Source organism: Calidris pugnax, unplaced genomic scaffold (assembly GCF_001431845.1).
Source record: "Calidris pugnax isolate Ruff unplaced genomic scaffold, ASM143184v1 scaffold14, whole genome shotgun sequence".
Classification (NCBI taxonomy): Eukaryota; Metazoa; Chordata; class Aves; order Charadriiformes; family Scolopacidae; genus Calidris; species Calidris pugnax.
Genome location: NW_015090793.1, coordinates 6,114,871 through 6,137,990, shown reverse-complemented (window position 1 = coordinate 6,137,990; position 23,120 = coordinate 6,114,871). Strand labels below are relative to the sequence as shown.

Below are 23,120 nucleotides of genomic sequence, written 5' to 3'. Positions count from 1 at the left end.
AGCTGCAGGCTGGCTGGCTCTGCCACCCCTCGCATCCCGGGCTGTGCCAGGCATCTCACGCTCGTGAGGAAGAGCAGACTCAGCATCACTCAGCAGCTGGACACCAGCAGCAGCCCCCACAACAACAGCCTGGTGCCCAGGGGCACACTCAGCCACCCACTGCTGCTGCTGCAGTGTCCCCCACCCTCAGCTGCATCACTGCAGATGCAGGAGAATTTTCTCCTTTGCAGACAAGCTCAGTCATGGCCTGAACAGGCCAGCAGTTGTTCGCAGAGAAGAACCGAAGAGAAGACAAATCAACTTCATGCCTTTGAGTAAAACATGGAGTGTGGGGGGGGGAATCGTACTTTATACTTCAGAGCCTTCGTGTTTAGTGAAAACAAGAAATGAAATGAGTTCATGGAAGACTAATTGGCCAGTTTGTTTAATGCATGAGCCCCAGCATTCCTAGCGCATGCAGTTACAGCTTGTTTTCAAAGAGACCAATTATTTCATTAAAACATCAACTTCACACTTCCAGATTTGCTATAACAAGTCTTCTCCTCTTCATCCTTCTGGCCTAATATTTTGCCATTTTTGGGGAGGTTAAGACCAAAGAAAAAAGCCAATGAAAAATAAAAATGAGCCTTTGCAATATCTATAATTTACTAGCAGCTATCAAACCCCAGGATTTAGTATTATCCATCCTTTCTCCTCCACAAAGTAAAGGAACACTGCAGGACTTTAAACACCTTGGTGCAAGACTCACGGCAGCTCAGGCAGGCAGGACAGACCTATGTAGCAGGATGTTCTTCCAGGCACAAGGACACCAAAGGAAGATTTAAAATGAGCCTGAGCCCAGGAACTTGAAGGGCAAGATCAGGAAGCAATAGGGATGAAATCTCCTTGAACTGTCCAATATTGCCTCTAATATTTCACTATTTGGAAGACACCCAAGGCGGCTACATCTATTTTAGACACAGGAGATACTGAAAACTGGGTGATGGGGTGGAGTAAAGGGTGAAAGAGGAGAAAGAAAAGTACCTGAAGAACCCTCAAATGTAGTCAAAAGAATGCCCACAGAAGAGATTTCTTTCAGACAAGCAACATAAATAAAGCGTAATTCAGTAAAGTGTTCTCATCAGTAAATAGAGTTCAGAGCAAGCATCTGACTCTGCAGCATAAATCTCCATTACAAATAAAGATGTTTGAGCAATCACAATCCCTCTGACGAAGCAGAAAGCAGAAGCCTCCGTGCCTACCTGTGCGGGAATGGAGTGCTGCAGTCTTGGCACTTGGTGGAGAGATGCTATCGGGGGTTGCCACGGAAACCGGATGATGCAGACCCAGCAGCTTTGACTTTGCATAAACTGACAGCGAGTTCAGCTGGGGACGAGACACTGAGAACGCTGGTGGTTTCCTCCAGCTCCCAGGCAGGATTGTGATGGAGCTATATTTGAATATTTCCTCCAGCCAAGTCTCTGACTTCCACCACTTCCCAGCCCACCTTTCCTGTCCCTCCACCGTGCATAGGCACCACCACACCTGGATGCACACCGTTTTCCTCCTCCTTCCTCCCAGGTAAGACAACACACACAAGGTCATTTTCCTCTTCCATTGCTTCCACCCACCTTCTTCCTCACTGAGCTGCCATGCGGCCACTTATACGTGTTTTTGAGTTTTCTGGACAGGAGGTTCTCTGGAAGCAGAGATACTTTTTTTTTTTTTACTCAAGTTCCTTTTATATCCCACCCCCCTTCACAAACCTGGAGAGAGCAGAAAGCACTGCAGGATTTGTACAGGTCTAGGAAGGATCACTTCAGAGTTTACTGTAAATTATTATTTTTTTCTGAAAACTACCTTGATTCAGAGGGAAGGTGTCACACAGCAGAGTCCAATAGCAGGCGAATTACTGCCCGCTTTGGGAATGTTGCTCTTACCTTATTATTCCATATCACTCCCCTTGCGGTATTCCCAACAAGAAAACTGCTGTGGAACATATTGTTGTGGTTTGGAGAAAAAGAGATCCCCCTTCTTCCCTCAAAACCCTGAAGCGATGTAGATTTCATTTTAAAAGTCCCTTTAGCATAAATTTCCACTGTTCATTTATTTATACACACCTTAAGGCAGCATTACTTGCCCATAAATACTATGTATGTTAATTCAAATGCAACCTTAAGCTTGTGTGCAGGCTTCCCATAAAATTTTCCTGTTGTTGCACCACAGAAGCTGAGACCCTAATGTCACAGAGTTGTAACATCTTTTGTCTTCAGTGAAATGACATCACAAAGCCATGCATTAAGTCCTCTGGAAAATAAAAAAAAAAAAATCACAAAAACTGCAACAGTTCTGTCTCAGACAAGGAGCAGAGCAAATCAGCACTGGGCATTGATGCTTCGTAAGAATAACTGTACAGGTAGACCTAAGGAGCGCTATTTTCACCGCAGATCTGTATCCCCCACAGAAAAGATTATTCAGATTTGGCACAGGCAGATGAAATTTGCCTCATGTGTGAGCTGGTCACTGAGACAAGGTATTTTGGGAAGGGAGATTTGCCTCTGGTAGCAAGAGATAGCACAAGGCAACGTTAAAGTGACAGGGTAGTACTCCAGCTTTGATTCACCATCCCTTCTCCATATGGGAGACTTCCATTTTCAAACTTAAACTCATTTCTTTCACATTATCTGCAAAGTGAGAAGGACTGGAGGCCAGCATGTTTGACAGGATGGCAGCTGTCACTCCACATAAACAGACCCCGAAATGAAAGAGCAATCCAGCACATGGAAGTAGAAAGTCCTGACACTTTAATTATCTGAAGAGATTACAAGATGAAAGTCTTCCTTGAGGCAAATGTATATTAGTATTGATATAGTCATTGTGCTTTTCAGTAAGAGAAATAGGAGTCTGTATTTACATAAGAAACTATAGTGTCTGAGATCTTTAAATATCATATTTATGGAAATGATTCTGAATTACAGCATTTACAAAATAAAAACAAGCTTGAATAAATATTCAGTCCATTAAATAAGATCCTCTTTTTTTTTTTCTCCACAGAAGCAACTTTTTGTGCATATTTATTTCACAATTGAAGTTTGTTGTATTTTTTTATCCTATAAAAGAAGCATTAAATTTGTTGTGGTTTTTTTTTTTTCTAAAAATAAAACTGCAATAATCATTGCAATGTGAAGCCTGAGATTTAAGCCTGAATAAGTATCATTACTTGCACCACATTACCCACCTCCCACCAATCACCCAACCCCATGCCTTTCCAAACTCAGGTGAATGCTGACACTCTAACTCAAGGATCCCACAGGAAGGATCTCAGGGAAATAATAATAAAAAAAATAATAAATAAGGTGAGGATAACACACCATAGTTGACATTGTCTACAGACAGCATCATAAGGCTTGTGCATTACACAGAAACTAAGTGAAGCTGTTTCATCCGATTCAAAACGACAGCAGTGCCAAACTGTTGTACCCTTATATGGCTCATCAACACTGAATATTAACCCACTTCACAAAGGGAATGTCCCTCCAAAAATAAATTAAAAGAAAAAAAAAATCAACACTGGCCAATTTTGCTTTATCATTTTGAATGACGACCTTTCTTGAGCACGATACCGCAAACAACTTCCTCATCCTTTTTTGTATTTATCACTTTGAAACACAGCATGTAACACTGCGAGGCAGGAAAGGGGATACAGCGAAGAGCTCTTGATCTCGCTTCCTCTGTAACCACAGCACACACTGTCTTGCTTTTCATGTGGCTAACTCAAAGCTTGTCCAAACACCTTTGAAACCTCAGTGCTCAGGGAGCTCTTACTGCAAATAGTTTGTGCAAGATCATAGCATGAATCCACATGAGTCTTATTTCTTTCCTCTCCAAGTGGAGATAAAAATTAATCCCTGGTGTTACAAATAAATACAAACGTCTTCTGAGTTGTTAGCATGAGTGAAGTAACAGTATGCGATATTTTACACAGTTACTCTGCCAAATGTGGACAACAAGTACCCTTCTCTGGCTGACCACGCTGTAGAACCTTCTGAATATATCATTACGTATTTGCCTTTTAAAAACTACTTAAAAAACTCAGTATGGGAGAAACAATTTGTCATATCTAGTGAATTTTGCTGCTAAACTCTTTCAAAAAAATATGTATTTTAATATTAATTTATTCATTTGGTAACCATTTCCTCTGAAGTTTGTTAAGTTTTAAATGCTGATATAGAAACCAAAGCTCTGTGTTATAACTTTATTAACAGGATTTAGCATAAATGATGCAGATTATAAATACCTCCAAAGCTCCAAAATATGGAACTGGAAGTTGTAAAACTTAATTTTTAGAAGACAACTTGGAGTTATTGCTCTGCTCGGTAAATGAAAGGCAACAGAAATATACTGCTTCAGGACCCTCAGTGCTTCCTATGTAATTCACAGAAAATTTTGCCTTTATAAATAACGAACATGGATTTGAAGTAGTTTTTCTTTAAGTAATCCTAGCATAGGTAGCAAAAATCTATTAATGAGAAAGTTAAACCGCAGCAGGAGGGAGCGAGCTGACATCCACAGCCATGCTGGTATTCTAGTGAGCACAGAAGTGTCCGAGCTTTGGGATCGATTTGCTGGGATGGACTAGTTGACTGGCTACTCTGTTCCTAGCATGTAAGATAAGCAGCAATGCCTCTTCAATTCTCTGAGCCCTATTTTCCTTCCACACAGTGCATTTGTTCTGCATATGGCATCGTAACGTTAATGTTATAAATTTATGGAAGACTGTACTGTAGCTTTAGAGCTACAGACGCTTCATACTTCCCTTTAGCAGCTTAGTAAAATGCAATAAAAACTGTCTGTACAAAATTTATAATAATGGATGTCAAAGCCTACATGCCCTCATGGGGTCCCTCTTTCAAGTTAATTCTTGGCTTAGGTCAAATATATCAGTCCGTGTTAAGACTCCAGAAGACACACCAGTAGTTTAATACGTCAGATACCAGCTTTGTCACTATAGAAAGGAGTGACATGGAACATGTAACAGTGAGTGCAAACACGGACAGGCTTCATCTGACCATAACGAGGTAATGGAGCAGAGTGAGAGGAACAGCGGGAACAGAAGATCTGAAAAACAAGAGGGAGATTTCAATTTAGTTCCTTTGAAGAACTGGATGGGACAAAAATTGATTTCAAGAGAGGGGAAAGGAGATGGTCCATGCTGGGCTTTTGTGTATCAGCAACACCACCCGCCTCAGCACAGCAAGTGAAAGCCCTCTGCAGGCAATTCACAGCTCGATGACTAATTAATCTGACTGTGCTTAGCCTCTCTGACACAGGAGCCCAGGCACTGACATTAGTCAAAGCAGGCCTATATCTCTGCAGGCCAGAGGGATGGCAGCTCCACCAGAGAGGAAAAGAAGCGTCTGTCCCCATGGCTTTTAAAGAAAGTCTAGAGGAATATTTGTGAATGTCTCCAAAGTTCCTACTCCTGCAAGTCCACTATAAAGTTAACAAAAGCAGCTTCTCTACTCTCATCCTTTTTAACTTGTACACCAGCAAGCAAGCGAAGCAGGATTGCAGATTTCTGGCTTCCTGAGGCACATGACTGCTTTATTCTCCCTCGCTCCCTCTTCCTCCCCCACAATCTTGCAAAGCAGCAGTCCTGCACACCACGGTCCTCCTGCAAAGGTTTAGAGAAAAAAACAAAAAGCAAACGCACACACGGTCCCTGCAGCTGAGCTGTGCATCACCCCTCACAGTGCAGGGCTGCTGCGGCCTGTAAAAACTCAGAGCAGTAGCCCAGAGTGACTCTGGATCTGTGGTGTTTGTGCCAGGACCTCAACAGGGAGTTCTGCATTTTAGAAGACAAATCCCTATTTCTATACACCAGTCAAGACCATCCCCCCACTTCCTAAACCTAAGCTGAGCAGTTGACAGCCAAGACATAAAAAAACACTTGTGACTTGAAAACCCTGGCCAAGCGCACACATTTTGCCGTGCAGCTGAGTTTCTGTGGTACCCGTGTACTTGCTGTTCTCTTTGGTGGACAGTTTCTCACATGTTTAACTGATTCGTTACCTTGCCACAGCTCCGACAGTGGTGTTTCCTGCGAATGACTGTGAAAGGAGCCTTGCACGCAGTGCAGTAGCTGCAGACCTCATCTGGAACCCAGTCAGGAGGATCTGTCAGAAACACAGCAGCAAAAGGGAACATAAATCAAAAGGGAATAAAAACAAACATGCAATTACCAGATGCTCAAGGGAGTAAGGAGAATAAAATATAACAGCAGCTGCTTTCATCTGAGTTTCTCAAGGTGCTTTGCAGGTAGGTGAGTTGAGGATGCCCGAGAGGGCTCAGCTCCCCCCCTCCTCTGCCAGGTGCCCACCTTTGGACAGAGCACAGCAGACACCCAAACAGCACACGACAGCTCTGGACTCAAAATGACATATATCCTATTCAAGCGACAGTGGCAGGGAAAAGGAGATAAGCAAAATAAAGTATGAAGACAAGAGGCTATTAAATCAGAGCTGGAACACAGGTGTTTTCGTCAATACAACCAGCCATCAAAACAAGCTTAGGGCTGAGATCATTCCCAGCCTCCTCAGCCCTCCCTGAAGAAAGGCTGACTGCTTTTCTGCCATGAGGCAAGCAACTCTACAGATAATAAACTTGCAGCCTGATTACTGTCTGCTAAGCTATTAGGACTCTTACTGGAAGTCACCAGTAACTACAACAAAACCACAAAATCAAGTGTACGAGACTTAGCAGAGAAAGAATTCAAGCATTATCCCCATCAGCATGTTTCAGTTGTTTATGAGAAGTTAGAGAGCTCACAGGAGAAATAAAAGCCAAGCAGGGAAATGATTTGGTTTTGGCAAAGCAGAAGGTACTAGGCTCACTTCTGTTGAGCTGCTTCTGCTAGCAACAGGCTGACATGACCCCCAGAACATCTAAAATTACAAGTGTAGAAAAGATGTAGCCGATTGCTTAATTAAGTTGTTAAAAATCTAATGAAGGGCAAAGCAAGTTCTAGCCAGAAGGAATCCATGGACAGAGTGGAGATGAACTGCTGGATGTGTTTACCCAAGTTCCCTGTATGCAGCTTCTCTCCGAGTGTTATTTACAGTATGCAACCCATGCAATTGCTGATTTATAAACCTGACAAGCAAGATCCCTGCCTCAAGGAGCATATTATTTAACAACAAAATATATGGTGCAGTTAATGCAGAGGTGAAGAGGGCTACAGCTGCAGGCAGAAAGATAATTAGATGAAAAACCAACTGTATTCTTCAAATATAACCCTGACCAATTTTCATGTGTTTGTCACATTGCAACATTTGTCAAATTAAAAGTAAAAAGGATGTAACATTCAATGCAGAAAATGTTAAAAAGCAGATTAATGAAAACAAAGAGACATTCAACTCTTGACTCAGCTTTTATGGGCTCCTCTAAACTATTTTGGAAGTTAAACTAGTTTAAGGAAGCAATCTTTCATTTAATGAACTGACTGGTCTCATAAAGGTCACAGCTATAGGGACAGCAACCAAAACCAAAGTCTGCGTGCAGAGAAGCGACCGAAGTGGTGAAAAAGAAGAGATTACACATAGCAGCCTTCACCTCATTCCTGGAAACAGTTCACTGGAAAACGTTCTGTGGGGACACAAGGCTACAAAATTTTACTTCAAAAGCAGGCTTTCCTGTGGCAGCTTAAGCTGAGGCACTAATAGCAATGAAACCAAGGGATTTTCCTTTCCAATTCCTTTCCTTCTCTGCCTAACTACTACATGTAACTTGCCCAGTGAAACTTACTACTCCTAATGTGATGTTGATTTCAAAAACCAAGCATCACTTTCACAGGAGAGAGGTTCCTTGGGTTATCACATACATTCCAAACAAAATAACTGTGCCAAGAAGGATATTCCTGTTTAAAACTTGCCATTAGAATGGAGAGACTTTATTATGTTTTCAGGGAGTTTGCCATCCCATTGATTCTCACAAATTTTAAAGACAGCACAATTTAGGAAGTTATTCAAGCTCTGTGCCACCAGGTCTCCCTCCCAAATCAACACAGAGCTGTCAGAAGCAGGTTCAGTAAGATGCTTACTTCACCACTGATGCTTTGTCACCTGCACTCTAATGTGAGCTACCGTGTCCAGCTAATAACTAATTTCAATATTCACAGAAACGCCACAAAACACAGACCCTTTTTGTACACAGTGCAACATGCCAATATGAACTACAGCTTCGACAGCAGCTAGTACCATAATCACGCCTTCCCTTAGATCATGGTTAGTCCAGACACATCATAAGCTAACACAGCCCCACCACAAAGACTCTGGAGCTCATCGGCAAAAAGCAGCTTTTTTTTTAATCAGGTATTTACCATTTGGGTTTTGGCTTGTTTGGGTTTTTTTCTGTTGTGGCCCTTGAAGTGCAATGTTGAAGAAGTTATTTTTTAATTGACCTTGTATGGATTTAAATGTCTCCACTGCTAAATAAAAAGACAAATTGCAAAAAACCCCAAGAGAAACAGCAAATTAATTTTGATAAATAATGACCTTCTAAACTAATAATAGTCATATAATCCATAGTTCATGCTTACAGAATTACTTGGCTGCCAGATGAATTAATCTGCAAACTTTGTTTTTATAATTGCATGAAAAAATAAATCACATCTTAGCGGTTCTCAATGTACAGAAACAGTACAACCCCCTCTACTGAATGCTCTCCCATATTAGAGGGACTGTCTTTGCCTCCATGTTGGTCTCACATCAGCTGATGCACTAAATAAGCGCACCAGTAGAGTGAGCTAAAGGGGACGTTTGCCCCGACGGTGACTTAACAACAGTATGGCCCTTCGAGAGGGCTACTGGGCCATCTCTGTGCGTAGCCCATTGCTTCTGGGTTGTAGTGCCCTCCTGACCTCCCAACTGTTCAGGCCAAGCTCAGCCACACTGCAGCATACCCCCAAAGAGTAACAGTTATGTCACAGTGGCTTTTAACATCCAAAATGCTGTACGAACATTAATTGCTATAATCTTCCTCACCCAGCTACAGTCAGTAAGCCCATGTGGGGAGAAATGAGGAAAGAAATGTCTTGCCCAACATCACGTGGTGGTGCAGTCCTGAAATAACATTCGCAATAAGAAACTCTGGGCCATTCGAAGGGCAACAAAGATGGTGAGGGGTCTGGAGCACAAGTCTTATGAGGAGAGGCTGAGGGAGCTGGGGTTGTTCAGCCTGGAGACAAGGAGGCTGAGGGGAGACCTTATTGCTCTCTACAACTACCTGAAAGGAGGTTGTAGAGAGGCAGGGGTTGGTCTCTTCTCTCAAGTCACAGGCGACAGGACGAGAGGAAATGGCCTCAAGTTACGCCAGGGGAGGTTCAGGCTGGATATTAAGAAAAAATTTTTTCACTGAAAGGGTTATCAGGCATTGGAATAGGCTGCCCAGGAAGGTGGTTGAGGCACCATCCCTGGAGGTGTTCAAAAGACAGGCTGATGTAGTGCTGGGCAGTATGGTTTAGTGATGGTGATGCTCCTTGTTTGTTGTGCGGGTGTCTATTTTTGTCAGTTAGGTTGACGGTTGGACAAGATGATCTTTAAGGTCCCTTCCAACCTAGAAGATTCTGTGATTCACCTATGCCTTGGCTTCCAGTTGTGACTGAAAGATTCCCTGCTTCATTCTGAGAGTATGCACTTGCTGAGAAATTACACACAATCCTGGATTGGAGCTGAGTGCTCCTGGTGTCGGGAAGGATGAAGCCCTGAATGAGTTGGCCGCTCCGAGCCCATGTGAGCCCCAGTGGCACCAGGATCACACCCCAGATCCCCTTCACACGCCTCATCTCGCTCAACCTCGGGAGCAGCCTTTCTGACTTACATATGTGAACGATTGAGTCATCAGGCTTTTTATAGAACTGGTGTTTGAAATATTCTCTGAAGAGCAGTCTCATGAGGGGATAAAGCGAGTTGCACAAATGAAACCCCTGGCATTAGCCTGGAGACGTGCTGGAAGCAGGGCAGCCGCGCCGCACCCCTAGGCTTTTTATGTTATAGTCCTTCTCCGGGCTACGTGGCTCCATTAGCTCTGCTGCAGCTGCAAATGGAAACATCCAGTCTCTAAAGCGCTATCTCCCCGTGCGTCGGGGATTTGTACAAGGAATGGAGGGAAAACCTTGTTCGTGGGCTAATTGGCCCACTGCTTTATCATGCAGTGAGAGTTAAGAGAAGCCTGTTGGGAAACGGATGAAGACCGTGGCACAAACATCAAAGAGGAGGAGGAAGGGAGGGAAGGGATTAACGAGGCAGAAAGACTACAGAAGTAAATTTTAGAAGAAAACATTAAAGCATGTACAGAAAAAAAGGCAGAGTAAGGAAGAGAAACAAGTATTTAAATGAGTAAGAAACAAGTTCAGAGAAAGGAAAAGGCACAAGATAAAATTAAATACTGTGAGGACTGAAAAAGACATTTAAAAAGGAGAAACAGTATTCCGAACTTTTAACTATTCAAAAATATTGTATTACAATCTCCCAGAAATCATGAAATTTTACAGTCTTTTTATTCACTTTATGCTGTAGTGTTTAGAATGCACTTTTACATGTCTCTGCAACTTCATTAGCTAAAAAGGTTTTCTGTTAACAATCTCACATAAGTCCAAGATGCTGGAGCTTTAAGAAAACCACAATGATGATAAAAATCATAGATGCAGTAATCAGTGTCAAAAAACACATGCAAATTCATTTTTCCTAAGTATGTGCAATAGATCTATTGCAATCCCATCTAATTGTACAAAACCAATGAGAACATCTCAGTGTCCCAGAACACAAGAAGAAAAGAGCGTGGATCTGGATCCATCAACAGTGTTCACTCAAACATCATTAGACCAGAAAGTTCATTCAATGGTGCTGAGATGCAAGAGACTGGGTCAGTGGGGAAAACAGTCCCAAAAGTTGTTGGAACTTGCAGAAGATGTAATTTAGCAAGTCTATATTCTGGTAGAAAACAAATCGGAAAACATGCACCCCACGACTCCCTGTTGACCTTAAGTCTGTGGTAGTGTTTGCATTATGGCCAGACAATCCAGAGAAAAGACCCTTTCTGCATCTTTTGTTTTAAATCAAATACTCCTAATGCAGAACTCAAACTCAAAGTTCCTCCTGCATCGATGTGTATTCGATTTTAGAGCACATCATGCGTAACCCTGATTATACTTTTACCAAAGTACGATAAAGAGGGGTGTTCCCACAGCAGCCTATGGAACTTACACTGCTGCAGCCGTCAAAGTGCATTATCCTCAAAGCTGCAAAAAAGGTCAGATGGGCTTGTTGTAGCTCTCCTGATTAAAGTAGGAAATTGTAAATCCTCACAGTTTCAAGTATGGAAAGTAGAGAACCAAGGTGACATGACTTTCCCCCTCACTTCAACTGCCACAGTAAGATGAACGATTTTGTCCCTTATCACACAATTTTCTGCATGTCATTCTGGGGCATCTCTGACTTCTGTAAGATTCCTAGGAGGCAGTTGTACCAAAGTAATCTTTACCCTTTCTCAGTAGATTTAGTGTTGATTACAGCTGGCTTGAATTTTTTCAATAAAAATAGATTTTTGGCTCCAAACAGTATTATTTGATGAAAATTTTGAAAGCAATGGAGAAAACAGAGATACGGACTAATAAGCTGCAAAGACAGCTCTTGTCAAACACCTCTCTTGGAATGGAGCTTCTGTGCAAATCTAGAAAACGTTCAAAGCGTAGAGCTTTGCAGACCTGAGCTCAAGCCTCTGCCCTGCCTCATTCAACGTGACCTTGAATGATGACATCCTGTGTCTATTCTGTACAGGTACCTGATCAGCAACTCATTCTTTAGGAAAAATAAAAAATTATTTTGCATAAAAAATTATGTAAAAAGGAACAATTCTGATAGAAAGCATTGACTTCTACTGGGATATGGTTCAAATCTTTCATAGAATTGTCTAGGTTGGAAGGGACCTTTAAGATCATCTAGTCTAACCATCAACCTAACTTAGAAAAAACACATCACTAAACCATGTCACTAAGCACTATGTTAACCTGTCTTAAATACCTCCAGGGATGGTGCCTCAACCACTTCCCTAGGCAGCCCATTCCAAAGCTTAAGAACCCTTTCAGTGTAAAAATTTTTAATTTTTAATTCAGATGGACCAGAGACTTGGATCTTCCATATAACCATTACAAAGAGGCCTTCTCTGTAAGAGCTACCAACCATTATACACTAGAAGCAAGTTGATAATGTAGATCTACATACTACATACCAGAAGAAAACTCAATACATATGTTTTTAGGAAAAAAATTTCAGACCTAATCAAAATCCTAGTTACATCATTGTGGAGCTGAATAAGCCTACGCTTTACAGTACTTATGTTTTCTCCTCCTGGAATGAAGTTCCACACAGTACTGACAGAGAGGGGTGGTGTTTGAAAAGGTAAAAAGCTCTGAGCAAGTTCTTAAAATATAAATCAGATCAAATTATTGCAATACAACATATAAACTGTACAAAATCCTGTAATTTTACATGCATGATTAAACATGTTCAGTTGATTATAAAACATTGCCTCATTATGGAAAATGTGATGCTAGATTCTTCTATTGCAGGGTGTAGGCAGAGCTGCTGAATACAGAAAAAGTAAAAAGTTATATTTGTAGGCAGAGCTGCTGAATACAGAAAAAGTTATATGGACAGAATACGTTTGGCCACTGAACTGTGCAACAATTTAATTTCTTTCATTTAGAAAGTGTGGCTGGTCATCATTATAAATAATAGAGTAGCCACAGGTATGTAGAGGACAAAAGAAAAATTGAAGCATTCAGCCAGGGTTGACAGCTAATTCTAGACTCACGGTGATTAGACTCTGCACATACAGTAACATGGGTGGGTTTTCTTGACCTTGTGACTTTTAACTGCAACAAAAAGAAGAGCTCGAGTCTTGGGACCATAAATTACTGAATTGTGCTCATGCTGCTGGTTGGAGAGCTTGTGACTAGACAAAAGTGGGTGGGCTGGAACATTACGAGATGGAAAGGGATCAAGGAGCAGTAGCGTGCTGTTGTGCAGCAAACAGATGCTGACGCCATTTGGCAATAACAGTTATTTGTACTGGCAGCCACAGCAAATCCATTATGGCTGCAGTTATTACTCGGTGGCAGAAAGCAAGGCAGTTCTGTACGGATGCTAGAGCAATAAGGAGTGAAAGTGAATGCATGGTTATAGGAAGAGCTCAGATGCTACAGCAAATATTTTCAAGGAGCACCAGCAGCTTCATAATGCTTTCTAGTTTTCCTTGAGAAAAATCTGATTTTTAGATGATTCATGCTTATTCCTAGGCAAGAAGTAGAACTCACTTTCTTAGCCAGCCTGTAACTTCATGACTTGGGCATTTAAATGCATGGTTATAGGAAGAGCTCAGATGCTACAGCAAATATTTTCAAGGAGCACCAGCAGCTTCATAATGCTTTCTAGTTTTCCTTGAGAAAAATCTGATTTTTAGATGATTCATGCTTATTCCTAGGCAAGAAGTAGAACTCACTTTCTTAGCCAGCCTGTAACTTCAAAATACTAACCTTCCCTCAATCACAACAGAAGAATCTTCCTGAGTAATCCAAGTAACATATTCCCCCAAAATACATCTATGGTCAAAATTCAGATTTGCCAAAGTTCACCATTAAAGTCTCACAAGGATAAACATAATGCTTCCAAATACAGTGAGCAGGGACTTATGCTTGGTCACATTTACAGATTGATATAGAAATGAATACACAAAAATCCTTAACAAGACCAAAAAAACCCAAGTTACTCTGTGTGTTTGTGTATATATTCATGTGTGTATAAATGGGAAACTGTTGGCTAATATAAAGCAAGCTTTGTGCTGGGGCTGGAAACAAGATCCCAAACGCATAAATGGCAGAAAGATATCAAACTTACACTTCCCTGATGTTTGGGTTTTTTAAAGGTATAACACATAATAAGAATTACTCAGCTCTATCCCAGCAGGGATACATTTATAGGACTAATTGTCTTAAATTTTCAAAGCTGGAGGCTGTCTTTAATTCGTGTGTGACCCATGCTACCCGCTCTCAGTCCCAGGCAAGCTTCTCGGTCAACTTATTATCATACAGTGGTTTGTCTCAAGCTGGAGCTCAGGAACTTCCCAATAATCTTCTCCCCATGCCGGGGACAGAGGAAAAAAGGCAGTACCACCAAAGGTCCTGAGACACAGGTCCCTTCTGCTGTTACTGCAATTCAGAGCAAGTATCACTGGTAGCAAAGAGCCCAACCAGTTTTTTCCTGAGCAGCTGCCACTTCAACTTCCTTTGAGTTTATACACAGAACTTTGTCCCCACTGGCCATCTTCTCCATCATACCATCAGGGCATGAAATTTTACTACATTTAAAACTCACTTATGGAATATTGTATATATTAATCCTATATTCTAGCAAAATATAAATGTATTTGCTTTACATGTTCTCCCTATAAAAATATAGTGCTTCTTATACTCTATGAAGTATAAATACATATGCTTCCTCAAAAAAAGCCCTAGAGCATTAGGACAGCATATATATCATAGGCCCACCTGTACTTTCAAAAACGCTTTTGTTTTGGAATGCCAATTAATCTGTAGTTTATTGTATTTCAGCCTTCAGAAGGTCACAGGATTTAACTCTTACATCCTTGCCAATGTCAGTTGGCTTGTAATAAACATTCATATTTGTTTTATGATCCAGACCAGCTGGTGGGTTTAATATACAGTAAGAAGGAGAAATCTGACAAAAAGAAGTGATTCATCTTCATAATCTGAGTAGAGGCTGGAACCTTCAGCAGAATCTTAAAACTATTCATTTATTTGTTCTTGCTTTTTTTTTTTATTACCATTGATTGGATACAATCTTAAACATTCAGTACTTTCGGTAAGAAGGATTTATTTGATAATTGGAAAAAGCTTTCCTGGCAGGTAGCTTGCTCGACTTTCTCAATTTGATACATGCTCATGTTCTGCCACGATGGCAGAAGGGAGGAGCTACTGATATACTCATTTGCTTTAAATTGTTTTCACTTTCAGCTGAAATCATTAAGAGTGACCTGAAGTGTAGAAATGATGTACAAAAAAGGATATAATTAATTTTGCTGCAATGCTGTCAACAGACTGGTGCAATGCTCTCAGACGTGGAGTTGAATCCATTTACAGTGATAACTGCGGTGTACTCCTGTTGGTGGCCTGTGGCCCAAATTTGGCCTGGAGAACAAACCCATCAGGCTTGCTGCAAGAGATAGGGCACAATATTCATGCAGCAAAGGTTGCCTTCACCACCAGACATCCTCATCTGCACACAAATATCACCCAGCACAAAGTCAGGGGCTGTTGCTTCCACAGTGGCCAGCAAAAATGAGGTAGGTGGGGAGATGTTATAATGGGGAAAATGCACATGGCTGCTGAGATAAAAATACTGCTGTACATTTATGCCTCATGCTGGAAGCCTTAGGGAGAACAAAAACATGTATCCCATTAGCTCTCCCTTCATACCTCAGCAGAAAAAAGTCTGCACAGCATTGCCATAATGGCAACTTGTGACCTGAAGGGGCAGAGGCCTGGAATGCATTGGAGAAGAGGGGACAGAATGGCTGTTTCTGCAGTTGCCATAAATTCAACAAATCGACCCACTTCAGATGCTCCATTTTGAAGACCTTTTGTGATTTGTTCTGGTTTGGAAGGTGGAGCTAATCTCCTTGATACAGAAAATTCCTGTCCATCAGCAAATCAGAAAGCTAAGCAACAGCAGACTACACTAGTTATTTACACAGTTGAAGGAGCTGTGCTGATTTGTACAAGTAGGTATTTATAGCATAACCACTTAGGCAGAAGCTAAGTAAGACTCCCAGAGAAAGCTGTAAGGAGATGGATTCAGACATGCCCAAGTCTTCCCAGTGAGCAAGCATGGGTATCAAAAGCAGAGTACCTGCAGGAACATTGGCTAACTGGCTCTGTTTAGAGGATGTGTTAGCAGGAAAAAACACTGTGCCAAGACAGAGAAGCTTGTTCTGGCATCCACATCTACTTATTCAAAAGGGACCTGGTTATCCCATAAGGCTCTGCTTTCCATCACACAGGCATATGTGAAACACCTGCTATTTCGGAACAAAGGTGCAGGCAAGAGGCTGGTTTTTGCTGTAGTTATCTGCATGTGCTATTAATACTACAGGTTGGGTTTTACCATTCACTCAGGGCAGGGACAAACCGATTCAAGCTGCCTGGGTACTGCAGGGACTCTTGAAACAGCAAAGATCCCCTCTTACTGCACACCTACACAGCCATAACACACCTAAGCACCCAGACCATTGTCCTCTATTTCAATAAATAACATCCCAAGCCATAGGCTGCACTTTGGCAAACAAAAAACCTTCCCCCTGCCAATAGAAGATGCCATGAAAAGCTGAAGAACCTTAAAAGCTGAATAGAATACCAGGAAAGTGAAGTGACTTTGTCGTGACAAATTGTACATCCACTGTGAGAAAGTTATTCAGCATCCTGCAGTTCAGAATAACTTGCTTTCAAGTTCTGTAAGTCAAATTCACTGACAGCATCAGGCATCGATTCAAAACAAAAGAATATGAAGTGCAATGGTGGAGAATGAATAATCTCTTGCATTCTTTTCCAATATAGCCTATACGAGGTAAGGATTTTGCTTAAAGATTTGTTCTTTACTGCACCTTCTGTGACATTCTGAATTATGGCTCAATAGAAAAATCAATTAAAATGACTACAGAATAGTTCTTTATCTGCCACCAAATCATCCTCCTCCAGAAGAGCTAATATTTCTGCAGTGCATTATACATGAATTAGCCCTGCTGTTCTAAATAAATAGATTAAATTTGAGATCCTTCAGCCTGCAGCTTCAGCAGAAGGGTAGGCAAGCCAGCCATGGGTTTTATATAAGCACAAAATAACTTGTAAATACATAGCGTTACTCTAAAACCTAATCTTTAAGAAGTTTTTTTCTTTCCCTCTGTGATTTCTGATCCTTATCAGGATCAGAACCAGCAAACCAACATTTCTTTTCTGTTGGTCACCCACCTCTGCACACAAGCAGAGACACGCACCGCTTATCACTCAGTTCTTAGTTATCCTGCATTCAAACCTCTCACTGGAAGGACAGTAGTGTATGTGTACAAATAGACAACAATAGATCAAAGTTTTAAAACAGAAGGAAACTACTGCACACTTCAATTTCTGGGAAGCTTAGATACAGTTTCACAGTTGACTGTTGTCTCTTATTTCACTTGACCACAGAGACGCCACCACTCTGATAATTGGGCTCCTGGTGTGCTGAAACCACCACTTAGCCCTGAAGATGAAAGCTGATTGCTTCCTTGTTTGCTCCATCTCATACATCTACTTTCCCTTTTCTTATTCTTTGACTGCAAGTGCTCTGATATCTTTTAATCTGTTTTTTATACAATGTTTACCATATTCGGGCTACTGTCCGTAACTGACTCCTGAGCACTCCCACAGCAGCTAAGATTAAAAAAGAGAAACACAAACTTTTAAGCCCTCAGAATACTTGAATCCTAACCAAAACTTTGAAACTTACATATGCACTTGTCTTCACACTTACCACGTATTCAGTGAGATTCGAGTAACCTCAGCAGACTTACCTAAAACTAACTTTTTATTTGAAGTGATATGGTGAAGAATATGAGAATAATAACCAAAATCTTTCAAAGAAAAAAGTGAATACAATACAAAAGGTACCTCTACCATAGGAAAAAGTATCACCTCCGCATACAGCAAATGACATAAAAGAGCTCTTCAGATTTGGCTGAAAAGACTGACCTTAGTGCTTTGCATCTTACATAGCCCTCTAAAACCTGTCACATGTAACGTCACAGGTTATATTAAAGCCTTCACGTTACATAACCTTTCTCTACTGATACAACCGAATTCATACTGAATATGACAATTTGTAGATCAGAGTTTCACAAGGCTGTTAAAAAAAATTGAAACAAATATTCTCAGTTTATGATCTACCTTAGTCTCTAAATCGTACAATGACAACATATTATAGTTACTTTCCAAAGCCAAAGTTTAAAAGTTTTCATTTTAATGATTTATTTTTTTTTAATATATACATCAGTATTGTCTCATTTTAATTCTCAGAAAAAATAAAGTACCTTCAAAGTCCCCGTCTCTGGCTTTTGCTGCAAGTTCTGAGGATGATATGCTTTCTTGACATAAAGCACAGTCTTCCAATGCTGCATTCCTTAAACCCGGATTAACTGCAAAACCACCAAAAAAGTACCACAATTCAGATTCTTCCAATTTGCAGTTAAAATATTTGTATTAGGACTTCAGGATTAGATTACAGTAGCATGTATATATACCTTCTTAAATTTCTTGCTTTTTCTTTGACACAAACAGTGATTTAAGTGTCTCCTCTATTCCTCTTTGGAACGACAACAGATATTAAAAATGCTGTTATTACAGGACATACAGTCCACTTCTACCAGTTTAGCTGCATCCTATATTTTATTTCCTTGTTCTTAACTTGGATCCTTTACAGAGAGGCAGATTATACGAACAACCAGAGATTCCCTAGGTGAATCACAAATATTAAATCCCATATATCAAAGACAAACTTCATCCCAAAAGTCCCCAACTTTTATTCACTCATTTTGTTTGTTTACTGTTGTCAACACCTTTTTTTTAATGTAATAGCTCATCCATTAGGAAGTATTCCAACCAAGTACTGTTGACTAACATATTTCCTAGTGATAATTCTGTATGGTTACAGTTTCTTTATTACTTTTATTTGAATGTTCAGAAGCTCTTTGATCCTCTCTGTAGCAATTCTGTCCAACCCCATTTTTTCTTGTCAACAAAAAACCCCAACAAAACAGTGTCTCTTCACATCATGACATCCCACCACCATAAAAATGTTTTGGAAGTTTCAACCACAAGTGTTAGATGACTGTAATGCATGTTGTTGTGCATTATCTCACTGCAGAATTGAGCTGGATTAGAGGCTTTTCTGCTAAATTTGACCAACTTTTAACTTAGTGTTTCATGTAAAATCCTTAGTGCTTTTAAATGAAACCGGGAGAAAGGGAAAGTCAAAGTTTTCAATCATGTGGAAAGGGAGAAAAAAAAAAGAGCTCTCTGATAACCTTCAGATGCTGATAGTTCTAATCATAACAAAGGACAAAGGTAATTGCAGTCTTGCTGGGATGACGTGGTTATTTTTAGATAAGTTAGCAGACTTGCCTCTTTGAAAAAGAAATAATTGAAATGGTGACAGAGAAAAAAAACTTCTTGCATTGGCTCATGGTCTTGTTCTGGCTCAATTATCTCAATTACCTAGAAATCCAAAGTGGAATTTTTCTATTTTGAAGCCAAATTCAGCATTCTGCAATTTCCACAGGACAGATTTCAGCATCTTACTGAGCATTCTCATCTTACACACTGCTCTTTTCACATAGCTGTTTTAGCTTCAGAATCAAAGATGCACGTCTCAGTACATTAAAATGTGTCCAGTGTGAAACAACATCTGGGGGGAAGTCCATCCCTGCATATATTATGTTATGACTATATGGGATACAAACACTCTTCTGTTATACATAGGAATATGGAAACAAGCAGATGAATTCTGAAAGCTTTAACTCTTCAACATTTGCCTCAAGACATACTCCTGTGCATCTATACTCCCAGTGACTTCAACTTATTTACAGTCTGTTTCCATTACTTTTTTTTTTTTTGAAACACTGGTCAAATCACTGTACCAATCACACAGTAAGCCCTGTCAAAAAGTTAAGAAAACGTTAAGGAAACGGTTGTCAAATGTTCATGGATCCCTATGGGGCTACCAGCAGAAATTCACCATAGCAAACAAGTGTTTAAATCTCTTTACCTTTTTTTTGCTTTTCCTTGTCTTCTGTTTCAGGTTTGGTTGCCATAACTTCAAACAAGGTCTTTAAGATACTTCTCAGATCACTAGCATAGTTTGTCTGCAGCTGGTCAGCAACACCTAGGAGTTTGAGAGAATGGGAAACCATTAGTCGACTATTACACCAACCTTTAAAAAAGAAAAAGTATTTAAATTTCCCTGTTGCTGCCTTATATTTATTTTTGAGGGGATCACTTGCTCATATTAGGAATAAAAATTAAGTATATAAACTAATTTTCAATAATGGCCAAATTATACTGTGGCCTTTATGCTACCTGCAGTTTGATACATATCTTCCTTACCCTTTGGCAGAAAACACCGAGAAATTCCTTTTGCATCAAAATACAACTCCTGCACCAAATTTCTTCCCTTGATGACATAGTGCATCACCAAGAAAAAGGAAGCACTTTCAAGTCAAACCTATTGCATTCCCACACTCTTCACCTGTACAGGTCTAAGACGTCTGCGTCCCTGATTCTGTAAGTTGGTCTCCATCAGGTAACGTCTTTATAGATTAGTCTGCAATTTAGGCCCCAAAACACAGTCTTGCTGCAACTTCACTTCCAGTCTGCTCTACCATAAACTTTACGTGCACCAAGAAAACCCAAAGGATGAATAGTTTTAACTTTCAGATCAAGAGGATACTCTCATACCTGAGATACAGACAAAAAGGCGGTGAATAAGATCATTACTGCCGTGAAATCTGGATCTGATCTTTTCTCGGGTGGCAATTTTAGCAGCCTGCAATGCGAGCTGGATTTCTTCCTGATCGATGTCATCAGATGAACAAGAACTTGTCATTAAACTACTGTCAGAGAAAAAAAAATAATGTAAAGAAAAGTAATGTAAATCTCTACTCAGTTGTTCAGGATGTTCAGCAAATCCTAAAGGATTTATGACTCAGGCAAGACTCTATAGCAAACTGGAACTAATTGCTGTAAATTCTTGTTGAAGGTAATCAACATGCAATCAATCACCATCATGTTTGATTTTCACTCTGTGGCATAGCTGCAAAAAATTTAACCAGAAAATCATTTGTCTGTATTCTATTGCATTTTCCTTAGCTATTAGAAAGTGCTGTACCATTTTTCACATTAACTTCTAAAAGCTCATTCCTAAGACCATAACTCCACCAAATATCCGAAAGGGGAATAGCAACCTAAAATGAGAAGATCAGTTCTGAAGTCAACTTAGAAATTTATTAATGTGGAAGTTAATTTGAAAAAAAAGAATTTCTGAATTATGTTGCCTTAAAATAGAATCCAAATATAACCTTACATGAAAAAAATGGAAAGAAGGGTGATAAAATATAATTTACACAATAGAGAGGTAGATTAGTTTCCTTATATACCTAACTGTAGAAATTACTGAAATGTCAAACTATTGTAGCAGAATGGCTCATCAACTCCAAAGAGATTGAAATGTGTCACCAAACAACTACTAGAGACTTAAATTTTCTTTTAAAAACCAGACATACAGTTGCCAGCCATTCCCATCCCCAGCTATTTATGGAGAGAAAGCTTGAAACAACCTGAGACCACAGGGAGGCTTTGGCGGGAACCCAGCTCCTTCAAGTATCAGGAATTACTTGATTTGTAAATCAAGATTTTTATTTTTTTTAAGGAGGTACCTAAAGAAAAAGTAGCACTTTGCCAATGGTAAAATCTTTAACTAAGGGTAGAACCCAGGATGCAATTATGTGGAAGTCCTAAGGATTCATTGTGTTGGCTGAAGGAGAAATGCCTTCTTACTCCACTACATTCAGAGACAGAGGAACACTAAACCATTTTCCCCACATATTGGAAAGAAATTAATCTCACCAATGATTACAAAAAACTAGAATATTTCACTTGTAATCACATTTTGGCTGTCCAAAACTCCAGCACTCTCTACTACGCAGACAGCTACTATGTTAAAAAAAAGTTACCGACTGCATAAATCGCATGCATAATGAAGGAAGTAGTTTCTAAGAGATTTCCAGTTCAATCTCTTTTTATTAGGTGCTGAAACATTCACCATCTTATAGATCCCACCCCTATGGCAGTATGCATGAACAGTTATTGCAGGATAAGACACATAAGCAACATTTATAATTATTTGTAACAAGATTTTATGGGATATAGTTTTGAAATTCTACCTGTAGACTATAGAGATAATCCATTCAAATATAAAAATGAAATTATCAGGGCATTTAATCTTAAAAGCCTTAGTAAAAACAAAACTGAAAAAATAAATACTGGACATTACTTATTGATATAAATAAGAACGGAGGACATGTAGCATGAGCACCTTACCTGGCTTCCCTTCTTCCAAAGACAGAATAAAGAGTAGGCTTGCAAGAGACTCATTTTTTTCATGTTATCTATTGCTATGAACAAAACCAAATTCCTGTAAAAAGATGTTAGTTCTATGTTTACAGTTCCCTCTGCACAATTGAGTAGATTTATTAAAGATACTGAGAACTGAGTGAGAATTCTGTCTCTCAATTTTTCCTTTGCTTTTCCTTAGGGGATATAATACATATATTATAATAGCAAGCCTGTCAGCGTGGAAAGGTCTATGTTCAAGACAACGAAAAGGTCATGTGTGAAGGTGGCTTAGGAAGGAATAAAATGAAAGGCAGCAAGAGCCAGGAAGCGATCCCCGATTTGCAATGGTATGTGGCAGATGATTGCCTATATGCAGAAATGCTAATATATACAGATAAAGGATTTTATCTGCCTGGTAACATCGCCAAATAAGTCTACAAGTTGTGTTGTTTTTAAAGGAATTGATCTTACCGTGATATACACATTTGCACTATAAATTGCTCTCCAAGGCAAGCACAGGCCTCCTGGCAGAGACAAAAATCAGTCTGTGTATGCAATTATATACAATGGTCACTTTGAAGCTCCCAGTAAGAAAAATTCTTAGTGCAGGCAATAGCAGGGGTGCTGATTCAAGGATGACTCTTTCTTCCAAATCACAGTTGAAGAAATATTTCAAAGTAAGGTGTTAAGTGGGCAGAGAGCTGTGAAGAGTGCTTTTCAAGAATATAAACTACTTGGTTCCTTCTCTTTTGCAGAAAGAAAGGCTCGTTCCACAATTCTGACCAAGCTCTAACCAAATCTAATAATAATGTTTGCCTTTCCAAGTCTTCTCCAACTTGTAGGAATGCAGTTTTACCTACTTCCTAAT

General features: G+C 40.0%; 1 protein-coding gene across 3 annotated transcripts in view; it reads right to left on the bottom strand.

Annotated features, from left to right (window-relative positions):
* Positions 1-2,766: 2,766 nt before the first annotated feature.
* The window catches only part of ZFYVE28 (zinc finger, FYVE domain containing 28), a 154,576-nt gene continuing 134,222 nt past the window's right edge, over positions 2,767-23,120 (bottom strand). For 2 of the 3 annotated variants that reach the window (XM_014966670.1, XM_014966671.1), the window contains 5 exons: positions 20,597-20,751; positions 19,908-20,024; positions 18,175-18,279; positions 6,052-6,155; positions 2,767-5,097 (listed from right to left, as the gene is read on the bottom strand). In XM_014966670.1, the coding sequence (XP_014822156.1) occupies positions 4,966-5,097; positions 6,052-6,155; positions 18,175-18,279; positions 19,908-20,024; positions 20,597-20,751 (613 nt within the window). In that variant the 3' untranslated portion in view covers positions 2,767-4,965. The remainder of the gene's footprint in view (positions 5,098-6,051; positions 6,156-18,174; positions 18,280-19,907; positions 20,025-20,596; positions 20,752-23,120) is intronic. The other variant, XM_014966672.1, reaches the window with a different exon arrangement.